Below are 17,126 nucleotides of genomic sequence, written 5' to 3'. Positions count from 1 at the left end.
GCTGTCAGTTATGAGGAACGCCTCTGAAAATAAGCACGTACTCACAGGGCCATTTCCAAATGAAATCTTCCATTCTCATTTTTCAATTTGTTTTTCTCTTGGAGACAACAAATGCTGAGTAAGCATTTGGATCCCTGTTTCAGTGGACTAACTTGTTTCCTTACCCCTCACTCTCCCTTCCCCATTGGCCAACATTCCTTTTCCACTCCCACCCCATTCCTGCCTACTCCCCTCCTACTGGAACACAAACACATGCATTTTGTTTTTCTGAATCCATAGGCTGAATAGAATATTCTCAACAAGATGCCAACAATCCATGTCTCTGACTGAGTCCTATTTCAACAATTCAGAAAACTCAGACTCTATGGGTCTGAGGACCCTAGGGGACAAAGTCAGCCTTCTCACTCTTCATAAATCCATGCCACTCCGTCTCAGTGGTGATGACACATCCACCTGTCTTATCCCACCTGGCCCCCACCCACCACAGAACCTGGATGAGGCCGCTAGAGATTGCCTGTCGGAATATCATTATAAATGGCTGGACAGAGGCATCACCCTGTTCACTGGCGATGCCTTTGCACCATAGAAGGTGAGAACTCCTCATCAAGAGAGTTCTTCTCACACCGTGGAGGGGATTCATCAATTAAAGTATTTCACCAGCAGATACTAAACTTCATAAGACACTAGTGACCAGCTGAGAAACACAATCCCAAAAAAATCCACGTGGAACTCTTCCTCAGGCAGTTCCTCCACATGACAGCCATCCATCGTTACCACTTAGAATACATTCAGAAGCTAGCCCCACCAGTAATTTAAAAGCTGTCACAAAGGCACTTCATTTGGAACTCACTCTGAATCACAGACCCAATAATATACTAGGAAAGTGATTACCTTTTTCCATGCTACCTAATTGGAAAAGAACATCTCAGTGGAGTTATTTTCCTCTCTCAGTGCTCGAAAATAAGAAAAAAAGAATAGTTTCATTTTTTCTTTCCAAAAAAAAAAAAAAAGACTATCCCTAACTCTACTCTTGAAAGAAGAAAAGAAATCAAACGTGTTGAGAAATTCTGCCACTTTTCTAGGACAGTTCTCGAGACTCTTACAGCTGTGTGATGAAACATTTCCTAGGGGCAATTAATCCTAGGAAACTCTTGTAAAAAAAAGAAATAAAGTAACAAAGCACATCTTGTGATGTTGTAGCGTTGACCTGTTTGTGCCACTCGTTTATGAATTTATAAAATTCTGAATTCATATTACAAAACAGAAAAGTGGGAGGAATGAAACATACCTAATTCATGAAGACTTGAACTCAAACAATTCACAGACCACTCAGGTTGCAAGGGGCCTTAAAAGCAGCCAGTGTCGCTGTAACCCAGAAAAATGCCCTGGAGTAAAGTGGGGTTTTTTAAGATTTTAATTTTTCTTAAGTTTAATTCACCAATAATGGTAATCTTTCCCTAAAGGGTTGTACTTCAGTGATGAGGTTATTATTGTAAGATAATTATTTTTAATAGAAGCTATCAAATACTAAGCACTTTGTTACCACAAACTACACTAGGAGTCTTATATACATTATCTCATTTAACCTCCACAACTAATCCTATCATGTGATTATTATTATCTTCATTTTACAGATGAGGAAATTATGTGTCATAGAAGTTAAGTTTACCTAAGGTCACACAGCCAATAAAATACTGAGAGCTTTATATACATTATCTCATTTAACCTCCACAACTAACCCTATTATGTATGTGATTATTATTATCTTCATTTTACAGATGAGGAAACTGAGTGTCATAGAAGTTAAGAAATTTACCTAAGGTCACACAGGCAATAAAATACAATAAAACCCAGGACCGTCTGACTCAAAACCCCAACAGTAGGATTACTCCACTAAATGGTTTCATACATTTGAGTCGTGGGGTACAAATTACATCAATCTCATATTTAAGCTGTTATCTACATTATAGTGGTTCCCAGAGTTGACTTTTCATTGTAATCATACAGAAAGGTTTTTAAAAATAGAGATTCCCAGAATCCACTCCAGCTCAGCCAGATATAATGTGAAAAAATAATCTCGTTCTTTTAAGTGATGCCAATCAACGGCCAGACATTTTTTCTCACTGAACCTAATGAGTATTCCATGAAAAATATCCGAAGTGTTAACTCTCAAGGCATTTGGTTGGCTTTAGTTGTTCAGCACTTTCTCTCTAGTTGATAATGAATGAATGAGTAGGAATTCCACCCTTGATTCCCCTAGGAAAGCTTTATTCAAAGAATGACAGCTGATGGAAGCACCGTGACCCAGAGAGTGGTAGCGAATGCTACACAGACACAGACACAGACCCCAGGGCAGTGAGGAGTGGAGAGTCACACAGCCAGATGGTAACAGGTCTGCAATCTCCCAATCACCTCCCTTCCCCCCAAAACCCCACCGCCTCTTGGAATCCCTCTGGAATCATTCAGAAACCCCAATCACCACAGGAAATGAAAGACTAACTGGCACACATTAAATTAGTATAAATATGTGTGAAAGAGTTGGCAGGTTCAAAATAAGTTCCAACAGAGCTGATGAATTAATTGGACCTTGCCATATATATTTTTTATATCTACACACACACACACACACACACACACACACACACACTATGTTGCCTATATGTAATGAGACAGACATGTTCTAATTTACACATTTTCATATAATCATATCCAGTACTGGAGTCTATATTGAAAGAGACAGATGCAAGTTCCAATCTCAACCCTGCCACTTATTCGTGTGACCCCGTTCCCATTTCTTAACCTCCTTGAGATTCACTTCCCCTGCCTGAAAAGCAGTGGTAATAGTAACTATTTCACTAGAACACATTTATGTATACAAGCACCTAGCACAGTGCCGGGCACATGGTTACCATTTATTATTGTTGTTACTGCTATTTAGCAGCTCCCTAAGAAATGAAACATGCTGTTTAGCCCCTGATTGTTCTAACCAGCAAAGGCCCAATCTCCCAGTAGAAAAAAAAGCAAGCACTCCAATAGGGTGTTCCTTCATGCCTTGCTCTAAACTGATGATTGAAAACATGCTTCCAATAGCCACAGCTGTCTAACGTGCTGAGGTTCATTAATGAGTTACCATGATATCCAGGGATAACAATATTAACAACACCTTCCCGAAATATCTCCTCTGGGGTAACTTACCAATTATTTCAGTGAAATGTTTAGTCATGGAAAAGAAAGGTCTTAGATTGGAACCATATTAAAACACCTTCCTCTCTCTCTCTTTCAGTGAAACACGTTTAAAATTTACCCTAAATATCCTAAATCCTTGCTTGTCTTTTCCTAAGCAGTTCCAGACAGAGGATTCAAAAGTGGATCTGTCAGATTTGTTGCCGGTGAACAGACTCTCCTGGGTCGCAGCAAGAAGTCCTCTGCATTTTCTCTGACTTATGTAGTCCCACGGCAGCTCTTTGGAATATCTTCCTTGATAATGTTTCCTACATTCACAGCCCCAAGCCTGGCTAGTTCATTTTACGAGGAATAAGGTTTCACTGGAGAGTTCCAGGAGGTCGAAAGAGTAAGGCACAAGCAAAAGTGTCAGTCTGTTTAATTGATCCCAGCCAGAGTGTGCGACTACCTGGGTATAATAAAATGCAGAAGCACTTTGTCCCGTAACCCGCGAAAGTCTGAACCCTGGTAATGAAACTGATAGAGCCACCAACCTTTCCCTCACGTCCAGTTTGGGCACAGTCCTCGTTCTTAGCACCAAAGAAAATCTGGCCACGCTGGCCACAGATCCTGTGGGTGGGGTGAGGCCCCCCCTCCAGAGCTTTAATTTGTTTATTTGTCTATGTATTTATTTAGGCAGACAGGAGTGGTGGCAGGAGGGGAAATGCTTTGGCAAACTCTTGATTGTACAAACTGTTTCCTCCACACTAATACTTTCCCTTTGGAAGGACACAGAAAGATAGAGCTCCCAAAAGGCCACGTTTTTGCCAAAATGTCTAATAGCAACATTTCTAAATTGGGACTACTTTGCTGAGAAAAGAAAAATGTCTTTGGTGTTGGGCTGAATAAAGTTTCTGCCACTACGGTTGTCATTAGGGAGTAAAATGTGGTCCAGGTTTACTCCTCCAAACAATAGGATGCCCACTGATTACTGCTAACAGACATCTCTGTGAGATCACCATGGTAACATTCATCCCTTCTAACAGTCCCCAATACCACATATTGAACAAAGTTTTAAAATCAGATCATGATTATGGACTATAAAGAGAACTTGGACAGATAATAATATGCCAATATCAACATTATTCTTTCCTGCTAAGAAGCTACACGTTAACATTTTTAGATTATTTGGTTCAATCACAGCTGTCCTTAGATAATTTCTGTAAATAAAACTGTCAATAGCAAAGGACCACTGGTGAAATGCTAAGGGTAGTATATTGTCATATCAACAAATACTTATAAAAGCAAGGTGCAATCAGAGGCAGTTTATAATGATTTTAAACATCAGTAAGAAGAAGCAGAAAAACCCTGACAACTATCTCTTGCACGACTGGGGGACCAAATACTTCACTAGTCATCCTTCAAGAGCATGTACCCAACTCAGAGACTATTTATTCTATGCCAAAGCGTTACTGGAGAAACAGCAGTTATCTTGGTGATAAATAATACCCTCAATCAGCCAGGCAAGGTTAGTAAGGTCCAAAAGCCACTTTCAGAAGCCACAGTGGTTGTTTCAGTGTGAGTTGTACATATGTTTAGTTATAAAGTGTTCTCAGTTTCCCACTGTGAGACTACGTACAACAAGCTCTGCATTTAAAAGCTACTGTTTCAGGACAGAAAAGCTATTAAGAAAAAGATAAAAAGTTCCACAAGATTAAGAGTTCTGTGGACATGTGCGGTCTCTTGTGCTATCACTTTTCAATCTTCATGTTATGAAAAATTTCAGATGTATGGAAAAGTACAAAGAATAATGTCAATAACTTCTATGTAGCCATGACCCAAGTTTCTTCACATCGTAATACTTAGCCATATTTACATTAGGCCTTTTTGTCTTAATAAATAAATAAATTACATAGGAAAATAAAAACCTGTGGTTAGCACTCCCCACTCCTATGCCCCTGCCTCTCTAAACAATACGTAGTATTAGTTCGTGCCTTTTCAACCATTTAAATAAATGGTATCAGACAGTAAGTATCAATCTACAACTTTTTTTCTCAACATTGTATTCGTAAAATGTATCCATATTAATACAAGTGTATCTGGTTCATTTATTTTAATTGCTGCATAGAATTTCATTGCATGGATATAGCATATATTATTTTAACCTTTTTCCTTCTGAAAAGACAGCTAAATTGTTTTTTATTTTTTACTAACATAACACACAGGTGAACATTTTTACAGGTATCCTTTTACACTCATACACTGGTTTCTCCAGGCACATACCCAGGAGTGGAACTGCTGAGCTCTAGGGTATGTGCGTCTGCAGCTTTGCCATTTGTTGCCAAATTGCTCTCCAAAATAATCGTACCATACAACACTCCCGCCGGAGTGTGGAGGATGCCTGTTGCTCCATCTCCTTGTCATCAACCAATTTTGTCCTTTCATTTTGGGCTACCCGGTGAGTGTGAAATGGTATCTCATATTAATTCGGGTGTTCCCACTTATCAGCGAGGTTGAGCATCCTTTCATGTTTACTGGCCATTGAGATCTTCCTTTCTATGAATTGCCTGATTGTAGCCTTTGCCCATTTTTCTTATTGCTTCATAAGAGCTCTCTTTATATCTTGAGACTTTAGGAAAGTCACTTAGCTTCTAGGATTCCACCATTACCAAAGGAGATGATAAACCTATTTCATAGGGATATTTTGAAGCTGATCAAAAAGCACTGAGTCTAGTGCCTATTACATGTTAGGTAATTTCTAAACAGTCGCTATTACTATTATTGCCCTGTCTATGAATATGGTTTAGGGTATAAAGTATTTCTAGCATTTCTCTCAAGTTTGTGGCTCCCCTTGGATAAGTACTGTAAGACTCAGAAAAAGGAGTCTCAGCAACTCTTCTTGCCCATGATATTTCCTCAAGATAAGAAGATGCAATATCAGCATTCCATTGTCTATAAGTTACCATTAGGAAATGTGCAAAGTCAGCTCCCTTAGATATTGCTTAAACCAAGCATGGAAGTTACACTTCCTTCAATCCACACGAGACTGTGACCTCTTTTGGGAAAAGCCCATCATCCTGAGTCTCAGTGATGGTTAATTCACCGAGTGAAAAGGACTCTGGGAAAGAAAGAGGTGGGCAGTGTAGGTTGGCAGGTTATCAATATCAGGGACTTGCCAGTACCAGGTACTTCCCAGGACAGAAATATAGCCACTATTTCATGAAATTTCATCAGGCCCAAGACCACTCCATTTCTCCACATGGTAAGTAATCCTTGAATAAGAAAAACCAAAGGATAAGCATCATATCACTTACCAAATGCATATGTTGGTTTTTAAAAAAAAAAAAAAGATCAGAAATGATCTGACATCACCTAGGCAGCAGCCAATCCTATTCTATGCACATTGTGAAAATACTCATCTGGCTGGGTGCGGTGGCTTCCAGCACTTTGGGAGGCCGAGGCAGGTGGATCACAAGGTTGGGAATTTGAGACCAGCCTGGCCAACATGGTGAAACTCCATCTCTACTAAAAATACAAAAATTAGCCAGGCATGGTGGCAGACGCCTGTAATCCCAGCTACTTGGTAGGCTGCGGCAGGAGAATCACTTGAACCCAGGAGGCAGAGCCTGCAGTGAGCCGAGATTGCACCATTACACTCCAGCCTCAGTGACAGAGCGAGACTCTGTCTCAAAAACAAACAAACAAAAAAACAAAAAACAGAAAATACTCATCTTTCCTCAATACCCAGAAGAATATGTTCCTAAGGACATGTTGGTAAGCTGGAAGGACGCGGTAAAAAGGAATCCTGCAAGCGTGTCTGCTTGTACACGGAACGTAGTTGGTGCGTGTCCGCTTGCACACGGAACGTGGTTGGTGCGTGTCCGCTTGCACACGGAACGTGGTTGGTGCGTGTCCGCTTGCACGCGGGACGTGGTTGGTGCGTGTCCGCTTGCACGCGGGACGTGGTTGGTGCGTGTCCGCTTGCACGCGGGACGTGGTTGGTGCGTGTCCGCTTGCACGCGGGACGTGGTTGGTGCGTGTCCGCTTGCACGCGGGACGTGGTTGGTGCGTGTCTGCTTGTACATGGAACGTAGTTAGTTTGGTGCTGAGATCCTCCCAACTTGGCTTCTCTTCAGTCGTCTTTTGACCTGTGCATGGAGGAAGGCTGTGTCATCTGTGTGCGCTCTGCCAGGAGGAAGCCTACAGAGCTGCCCTCCAGACTTCTCAACTAGCCCTGAAATCAGCTTCAACTGGTGACTGGCAGGGGCCCTTTTCAGATGTACTTGAACATCACCTAATCTTCAGAATTCTCTCCCTCTGTATTCAATTTCAACTGGCACTCAAGAAACCAGAGTCTCTCCTTAGTGACTACGGACAGAGGCCCTCTCTTCTCTCTTCTTCAGAGCAATCATATGTAGGATTCAACTCGAGCCCAAATATAATTATACTGCCTTCTGATATCTATCTAGGTGCATGGCTTTCTTCCTTAAACGTGTGCCAAGTTTCCACTTTCAAGAAGTTAAATTGCCATATAAAAATGCCCTGGTGATGATGAGTAATTAGACATGGTAATGGAAAATTAACTGTGTTTTTATTTAGAGCATTTATTTTAACAAGACTTTCCTTCTTCTAACTGTTACTAAGCTGTAATAAAAATAAATTAAATCCTGAGGGTTTGCAAAGGTTTTCTGGTTAAAAAACAAACAAACAAAACACCTCTCTTCCTGGAGAGTATTTGTGAATGCCACAAAGTTTGTACAAAGTCCTGGTCTGACTCCCGTTACTAATAAATCCTAACATGAATTCTGATTTTGCCATCTGTGCTGTGGAAAGAAACTACCGTTCCATCCTCTCAGGTAGCTAAAATGGAGGCAGGCACCGACAGGCAGGCCCAAGGTGCTTCTCCACGCTCGCAGTCTTTGCACGAATGCCCTGAATGCTTCTTTTCTTCTCGTCGTCATGCTGCTTCCAAGAGAGGGTGCCACCTGCAGCACAGTGGTCTTTCGCCCATCCTTTGAGCACCTGTGGGCTTTAGCAAGTTCTCGGGGAAAAGGTGGTTAATCCAGCTGTGAGTGCGTCCCTAGAGCCACACTAGAAACACCCATTCCACAAGACTAGAGTGTAAAACAGAACTGCATCCCCAACAGAAGATGCAAAATGAGGCGTTAATTTATGCATCCCACCTGAGTCCTTGCAGCCCTCTAACCGTATTCCAGCTGAGAGCCTGTCAATGGGCTTAGTTAGCCATAGACCCACCAACTCTAGTCTGCTAACTACAGTCGTGGGCAGGACGTGTGGCAGGGAAGACCCTCAGGCTCCATAGCATGCATGTCCACAAGCTCAGTACAAATTAAGAGGCCTCAGCTGGGTGCAGTGGCTCACGCCTGTAATCCCAGCACTTCAGGAGGCCAAAGCGGGCAGATCACCTGAGGTCAGAAGTTCGAGACCAGCCTGTCCAACATGGTGAAACCCCGTCTCTACTAAAAATACAAAAATTAGCCAGGCGTGGTGGCACACGTCAGCCCTAGTCCCAGCTACTAGGGAGGCTGAGGTGGGAGGATCGCTTGAACCCGGGAGGCAGAGGTTGCAGTGAGCCAAGGTCACCCCACTGCACTCCAGCCTGGGCAACAGACCAAGATCCTGTCTCAAAGAAATAAAACAAAAACAAAAACAAATGAAGAGGCCTCAGCCCATGTGACGTACCTACCTTTGCATCTCTGCTGCTCCTCCTACCTGACCTCAAAACAAAGTGCAAATAACACCTAAAATTGCTTCTGGTTTAACATTTACTCAGTCTTCCAGAGTGAAGGCTAAATGCTGCGCAGAGCTTAAGCTCTGGATCTCAACCTTGAAAAGGCCCCAGCACGCGTCTAAGTAGAATCAACTTTAGCCATTTAGTACCTACGGAGCGACAGAATTTCACAAGTCACCTTTGTTTTGCCTGTACAGCCCTTCGGAGGAATGCTGTGCTATGAGGCTGAATCTGTGCAGCCTCAAGAATTTCAAAGAAACCCACTCTTACTTTCCTTCTTCCCTTCTTTTTTTTCCTTTCAATCTCTCTTTATAAATAAAATAATCCTTTGCAACCCTAACTCCTTTTCATATAGATTTTTGGGATATGTTACATTTAATCTTTCCACTCTGATTTCTAGGATATGCTAAAACTAACAACTTTATACTATCCATGTTTCTATCACAAATTCAGTCTTGGATCCAGAAATACAACCAGCAAAAAACAAACATATCTGTAGGAAATCAGCCTCATAATAGAGTTTCATTTGAGTTGTATGTAGCAAAGTTGATTTGACAATTTTGCTGGTGATAACACCCTGTAGGTAGAGTTCAAAGAGAAAATTCCACATAGTAAGCAAAAGTATTAGATGTTCCCCTATGCCAATTCCGAGCTGCCTCTCACATACACTAGGAAAAAACAACAACAACAAACAAACAAACAAAACAAAACAAACAAAGAAGGGCTTAGCAATGGTTCTACAAGTAGTTGAGAGGGATTTTTTAAACACCCTAACTGCTAGTCAACAGTTAGATTAAGTTTCAAAATAATAGACTCAATGACAATGCCATCACCAAGCAAATATAAATATTTGTTGAATGAAATTATTGAATTAAATGATAGTGAAGAGTGGACATTTGGAGGGGCGTTTCAACCCGTGAACGAAATTTCTAATCGTTTTTTCATTTGCTTTGAGAAAAATCAGAGCCAGAGAAGACACCGCTAATGAACTATTCATGAGTTAAAACCGACTCCACAGGGGGCGCGATGGCTCATGCCCATAATCCCAGCACTTTGGGAGGCCGAGGCGGGTGGATCACGAGATTAGAAGTTCGAGACCAGCCTGGCCAACATGGTGAAACCCTGTCTCTACTAAAAATACAAAAATTAGCTGGGTGTGGTCGTGGGCGCCTGTAATCCCAGCTACTCAGGAGGCTGAGGCAGGAGAATCATTTGAACCCAGAAGGTGGAGGCTGCAGTGAGCCAAGATCCCGCTATTGGAAGAAAAAAAAAAAAAACTGACTCCTAAGGAATCCCTTGGTATCTCTAACAAAAGAGTAGTGAGATAACAGTTAAGGATCCCAAAAGAGCTCAGTTCCAAATATATTCTGACCCTGGATGAGTCCCAGATCCCGTGCATCCCTCTATTTATTTACCCTTACAATGGGAACAGGAGAAGCAGTTATGAGTAATTGCTAATAAAAGCCTATGTGCCTCTGGCAGAAATACAAATGCTTGTTGATAACGATCATTTTTCCCAGACCTTGGTTTATGTTTCTCCATTAACATTCCAGTATCCAACTCTCAGGTTCCTAAGATCCTATGAGTTTGGGTCTCTGACTGAAAAAGACCAAGCTGAGATTTGGAGAGTCACCAGAGCCAACTCCATGAAGCACTAGCCAGCTCCCTAACTCCCAAACGAGACACTATACATGCCTGCACCGCATTTAATTTTTTGTTGGGATGACACCCAATGTTTGTGATGAAAATGCACCCAAGGACACTACCCCAAAGGACTTGCTTCTCTTGGATCCACCACAGGATAAAATGTTCTTGATGCCACCTCCTAAAAGATAAACACCCTTCCCCAAATGTCCCTTCTAACTGGCTGGTTGACTGTCCCCTGGGTGTGACTGCACGGGTGAGTCCTGGGTGTGTAACCAAGTTGGAAAAGTCTTCCTGATTTCTGAGTACTATGACAAGGAGGAGAGTGGCATACAGTGGACTGAAACTATAACGAAGCACTGACGTGACCCTGGCACTTTGCAAAAAATACCTTCTGCTTGAGGATATTGATCTATGATTTTATGAGCCCCTCCAGCTCTGTAGGTCTAACCACCAAAGATCAGAGAGGTAAGAGATTCAACAGACCCATTCTGCCAGAGAAGGGGAAAAGAATTAGATTATAGGTTAGTGGAATAATTAAAAGTCTCATCCTATTCGCAGGCTGTAAAATGTCCAAGTATCTACACTCACCTCCCCACAAATATGCATGTGCAAATGTAAGGTAATTCTAGGTTCTAAGTAGAAAAATTGTAATAAAAGTAATTAGTACCATAGGTTCATTTATCAGTATCTTCATGTGAAAACCCTTAGGGTAATTGTAACAATCCTTATTTTTGTGAAGCAAGTTATCCATTTTTTCTCAACACGCCTCAAATTTAGAAACTGCCTGATTCTAAAGATCAGACAGAAAGGCAGAGGCTTCAAAAATGACCACGCCGATGCTTCCACAAACTATTCGACCCCAAGAAACCAGCTTTCTTCAAGTGGGCTTTTCCACCAAGAAACATTAATCACAACCAGAAAAAGAAAATAAAGCATCCTAAAGTGAAGCGTATTTATGATATCCTAAAATGCACCTCTTTTTTGGCCTTTGTAATGACGGTCAATGCTCTGAAGTTTGAGAGCTCATCGCTGATTTCTAAATGGCATTACACTGCCTTCTGAGTAGGGATTACTGTTTACAGATTTAAGAATAAAACCAACTTTTTATATACTAACTTAATTCTAAGCATATTCCACCCCTCACCAATGGCCTGAATGACACAACTGTTTTCCAATGGAGGCATTCTTTTGGGCTTAGCTGTTTAAGTTTTAGTTTAAATGTAATGATAAACCGTTCTGTGGTGGGGCTTACAGGGAAAGGATTCCCTTTTGCAGTGTCTATTAGGATGATTTACGAGACGTACTAGGAAACCGAAAGAAATTTAGAGACATCTTTCCAAGACTAAAATTATTGTGTTTCTAATAAGAAAGGGTCTGTTAAACAACAATTTTTGGAAGGTGAGGATTCCATCAAGGCTAGAATGTCGAACAATAAATTCCTGTCAGGTGATTATCTGCCTGAGATGAAAACTATTTCCATTTCTCAGTTTGCTTGAATACATGCTATTCTGCCTGATATTTGGTACCATAAATTGACCTTTAGGTTACTAAATCCACACAGCATGAACTGTTTCATTATGCAGTGTTTTTTGTTTTTTGTTTTTTTTTAATGCTGTAGTTTTCTTTCCATCCCAATTTTATGTACTTATTGTACATGCTGGTAACTTTTTAATTTTGAGGCCTTTTTTTTCTCTTAGTTTTCATTATTTTACCCGACACAGTTCACTTCGGTTACACTTATTTAAATCTTAAATCAGCAAATGAAAGGCTGAGAAAGTTCAGTAACTTTAATTCCAATGTATGCCTTTCACTTGAACTTTTTATGCATTGCTTCCACCACCAGTGCTCAACATTTAGTTCCATCTAGCAAAAAAAAAAAAAAAAAAAAAAAAGAAAAGAAAAGAAAAGAAAAGAAAAAAATTACAGTGTCCTTTGGGATGCTAGCAACTTATTGTTTTTTTTAATTAATAAGAAAAAAGATTACATTCATCTAATCAAAGATTTTTGTCCTGACCTTAACTGTTAAAAACAAAAATGCTTTGAAAGTATGGTATTTGCAAAACCCCTGAGAAGACACTAATGGGATTCCCATGATCTAATACATGTAAGGCTTTAACTGTAATTGTAAACCCACTGAAGGCTTATGATCTGAAAGTATGAACTATTGTAGCCAGTTTTTATGGGTTTAATTCCACCAGCAAATCCCAGTTTCTATATTTTAATTCTCAACTAGAGCAAAATAACGACACATTTTCAACTAACAATCCGAAAGAAGAAAGTACTGGAATAATGGAGCCAGAAAACCATTGCCAACAGCCACCCTCTACCACGAACCATCAGTGAACTTCGAAAAGCACAAGGCTGAGCAACACTTAAGTCTGTGACATACGTGCATTTCACTTATAACACTCACAAAAATACATATGAATCATTTTATTTTCCTCTGATTTATTTCCCACACAAGGTTCAATAAAACATGGCACTTACTCAGCCACCTCTGACTGAATGACTATTCTCTGCAGCTATTTATTACTCCTCTTCTGCCACGTTTTCTTCTATGATCCAATTCTGTGACTCCTATAAGCCAGGAAAAGCTGCCTTCAAGTCAACACAGCACAAAGTCACTGAAAATTCTGCCGGCACTAGGCTCTACCTAGGTGCTTAGAAGTTGTTCTGTTTTGTCCTGGGAATGTCCCATACGCAATGTTAATGACTGAAACAGATCCTCTCTTTTTCCTCAAAGGGAATTGAGTTATTATAACAAAGGATGATTTGTGCTCAAAACAATATTCAACTTATCACCCCTATTCAGTATATATGTGTCCAAGGGTCCACAACCACCTATACACAAATGTAAAAATATCAGTTCTCAGGAGATCTATCTTGTTTCTAAAATTTCTTATTTGTTCCTTGTTTCATATATTTCTTGGTTTTAAAAATTCAGTATTACAAGGCTTGTTATGGGACATCAGGCCTAATTCTACCTTACAGACAAATTTAAAAGGCATAACTGAATACAGTATACATTTTACAACCAAATACATATAGGAACAATTTGGTTTTAAAAGAACTTCACTGTATGTATTTATCATATGTTTACTGATTGTCATATAGGGACTATCAATGGAACCAAGAGAAAATACAGGATTCCACGCATTGAGCATTAACAACTCAAATGTTCCAAAAAATATCTTCCAAAACTGTTGGCCCTTCATTTTTTCATTTTAAGTGTAATTTAATTTATCTCATGCCTCTCATGCAACTAACAATCTCAAAGGTTCTTTTGGTTTGGAAATACTTTATGCTTACCTTTAATGGAAAGCACACTCAATAACTTTTTTCTGATAAAAAGTGCTCCTACTTCTTTTTCGTTTTATTATACCCATGTTCCATAACCTAAATCCTAACAATGCCGAGATACTTTGAAACTTGGATCTTCTCTTAATGCATTCAAAATTTTAAAAGTACCTTGGATTTATTTTCGATAGAAACTCTACTACGTTTTCAATATATGTATTAAGTTCTCTTTATCTTTACTATTGCTCTTAGCTCCTGTGAAGAGAGAAACCCAGGTGTGAGTAATGTTTTCATTGTTATCATTGTTGGTTTTGGTCACTTAAGACAAACGAGGGTGACCTTTTCGGCTTGTGCCACAAAGACAATGTACTTCAGAACTACTTTCTCAGAGGGCGATCATTTTAAGCAAAGCTCAGTGAATTCGAGATTTTGTTGAGAACCTCAGGATACTGATTTACTTGCAAAATTCACAGTGGAGACAGTAGGAGGTTGGACAAGTTAACTCAAGGTGAGATGCAAGGCCGCCAAGCTCAAGTTTGAAATTCACAGCACCACTTCCTGAAACAATGATTTAGGCGCTGAACCTGCTCAAGTGTTTGAACTTTCAGCAGGAAACGAGGAAGCGTTCTCCTCCGAGCAGGACAATCAGGCGTTGCAGGACAATCAGGAGTGGACAATCAGCCCACTCCTAAGGCCCTGCTGCCTTTATTTTATTTCCACTCGTGCGATCCACACCTTGCGTGGTCCTTCCGGGCCACGTCGCCGATGCCTTTGCAATGCCCACCGCTTGCTGAGGCGCAGGAAAAGAATCCCTTAACTTAACCCTTCCTCTCGCCCTCGGGTCGCAAAGCACAGGCCACCTACACGGACGTGAAAGCTACCGAACCCCACTTATCCCCTAGCGGAGCGTCTTACCCGTACAGGAATGCAGGGGCTTGGGTCGCACGACCAGCGACGGGCACACGGAGTAGAGGGAAAGTTTCTCAAAGTAATCGCAGGTCTCCTTGGAGAGGATCTCGTCGATCATGAAAGTCTTGTAGCGCCGCCTGGCTGCTTTGAGCTGGCCGGGCGAGCTCAGCCTCAGCTCGGCGTGGCAGTGCATGGTGAGCCGGCGCGAGCGTCCGCCGGCCCGAGCGCGGCTGCGAGTGCCCGGCCCGCCGGGGCCGCGGGGCTGGCGCGACGGCGGGGCCTGGGCCCCGCTCCCGGCAGCTGGGGAGGCGGCGGGGCTCGGGTGGCGCGCGGAGGAGAGCGGGTAGCGGGCGCGCCTGCCGCGCGTCTAGACCCACCCGCAGATCAGCATCTTCGCTGAGCCTTTTTGGGACAACGCAGCTGTCAATCAGCGCGAGCTTCCTGCAGGGCCGGGTGCGGAGTGTGTGCTGAGGGGCGTCCGCGCCCACCCCGCCCCCGCCCGCCCGTGCCACTCCGTCGCCGACCTGCGCGCCTAGTGCCCGGCGGCTCTCAGTCGCTGCCTCCCGCTCTGGTGTCTCGCGCTCCTCTGCCTGGCTCTCTATTTTAAGACGCTCGTTTTGGCTCTCCTCCCCCTCCCCCCCGGGACGCGCTCCAGGTGTGTGTGCAGGAGTGTGCGCGCGGTGCGGGGAGCGCGCACCGCCCCAGCCCGCGGCCAAGGCCCAGGCCGGTAGCTCCCCGGGGCAGTGTCCCCCATGAGCACCTTACTGCCTGTCCTGCCACCCGCCGGCCCGGCTCCCAGTGTCCGCAGCCCAGCGGGAGGGCACGTTCAGGTCTCTTACTAGAAAGAAGTCTAGTCCTCACTAGGCTCCCGGGACTTCCGGCCACAGAGCCAGTGCCCCCGAGGACCCACCGTGCCTTTCTCCTTCCCCGCGTGGACGGTTTCCCGAAGACCGCGGCTTCCCAAGCCCTCCACTCGCAGTCTCGCAGCCCGCGCTGAGCCTGCGCGCTCCGAGCGTAAGACTTTTGAGCTGAAGTTGCAAACTTGACTGCCCCAAGATCCCAAATCATAAATGACCCTGGCCCCGTCCGTTACCCTAATAAAAAACTGAGAAAAAAAAAAGATAAGAAAAGAAAAACTAATAAAAGTGTGAGTTATCGCCGGGCGCGGTGGCTCAAGCCTGTAATCCCAACATTTGGGAGGCCGACGTGAGACGATAGCTTGAGGTCAGAGGTTCGAGACCAGCCTGGTCAATATAGGGAGACCCTGTCTTTACAAAAGAAAAATTAAAAACAGTCATGGTGGTGCACGCCTGTAGTCCCAGCTACTGGAGAGGTTGAGGCAAGAGGAAACCTGTAGTCCCAGCTATTGGAGAGGTTTAGGCAGGAGGAAATCTTGAGCCCAGGAGTTCGCGGCTGCAGTGAGCCGGGATCTCGTCACTGCACTCCAGCCTGGGCGACAAGAGCGAGATTCTGACTTTTTAAAAAAGTGTGCGGTTTTTTTAAAAAACATTGTTTATAAAAACATTTTTTCCTCGTTGGAAAGGGTCAGAGCTGCACGATTCTAGGGAGCCGGCGGGCACTGGGGCAGCCTGTCCCATTCGGGCTTCTCCCAGCGCCCGAGTCTTCCGGCAAAGGGGCTTTCAATCTCCGGATCCCTCGCGATACGACCGGGTTAGAGAGTCGCGAAGACAGGTGTTTATTGGGTGATTTGCCTTTTTCTTTCCAGGCTCTTAGTCTTAGGGTCTGTTCCAATCAAAATCTGTACGGACTTTAGTTGTTCATTGGAATTGCTGCGTAAAGGGGACCCCGCCGAGCCTCCGCGCCCGGGAAGCCTCCGGCAGCCTGAGTCGCGCCCGGTGTTCGGCGGGAACAGCCCAGTGCACGCCCGTTTCCACGACTTTATGTTGGAATGAGTGTGCATGGGGTTGGAAGGAAAACGCACGACAGGGACACTGAGAAGTATAGACGCGGATGGCCTTCCCTAGGGCCGAGTTTGGGGCCGGTGACATTTCCTCCCCGCTCCCAGCCTAGAAGCGTCCGCGAGTGCCGGCGGGCTCTCTGCGGAGCTGCTTGCCCAGGGGGCCCTGGTGGCCGCGGAAGCAAGTAAATGCGGGCGCCTGGGCCTCGGAGGGAGGGACACGCCCAGAGGACTAATCATTAGGCTGTTAGAGAAAATAGATTTTTTTTTTTTTTTTGAGACCGAGCCTCACTCTGTCGCCCAGGCTGGAGTGCAGTGGCGTGATCTCGCCTCATTGCAACCTCTGCCCCCCAGGTTCAAGCGATTCTCCTGCCTCAGTCTCCCGAGAAGCTGGGATTACAGGCGCCCGTCACCGCGCCCGGCTAACTTTTGTATTTTTTA

General features: G+C 43.4%; 1 protein-coding gene across 1 annotated transcript in view; it reads right to left on the bottom strand.

Annotated features, from left to right (window-relative positions):
* BARX2 (BARX homeobox 2) overlaps nucleotides 1–14,982 on the bottom strand; it is a 76,668-nt gene extending 61,686 nt beyond the window's left edge. The window contains exon 1 of the mRNA XM_522247.8: nucleotides 14,774–14,982. Within this exon, the coding sequence (XP_522247.2) occupies nucleotides 14,774–14,960 (187 nt within the window). The 5' untranslated portion in view covers nucleotides 14,961–14,982. The remainder of the gene's footprint in view (nucleotides 1–14,773) is intronic.
* Between the last annotated feature and the right edge of the window lie 2,144 nt (nucleotides 14,983–17,126).

This window comes from Pan troglodytes, chromosome 9 (genome assembly GCF_028858775.2).
Source record: "Pan troglodytes isolate AG18354 chromosome 9, NHGRI_mPanTro3-v2.0_pri, whole genome shotgun sequence".
NCBI classification, from domain to species: domain Eukaryota; kingdom Metazoa; phylum Chordata; class Mammalia; order Primates; family Hominidae; genus Pan; species Pan troglodytes.
The sequence above is the reverse complement of the archived record's forward strand: the minus strand, read 5'-3'. Positions and strand labels throughout refer to the sequence as shown.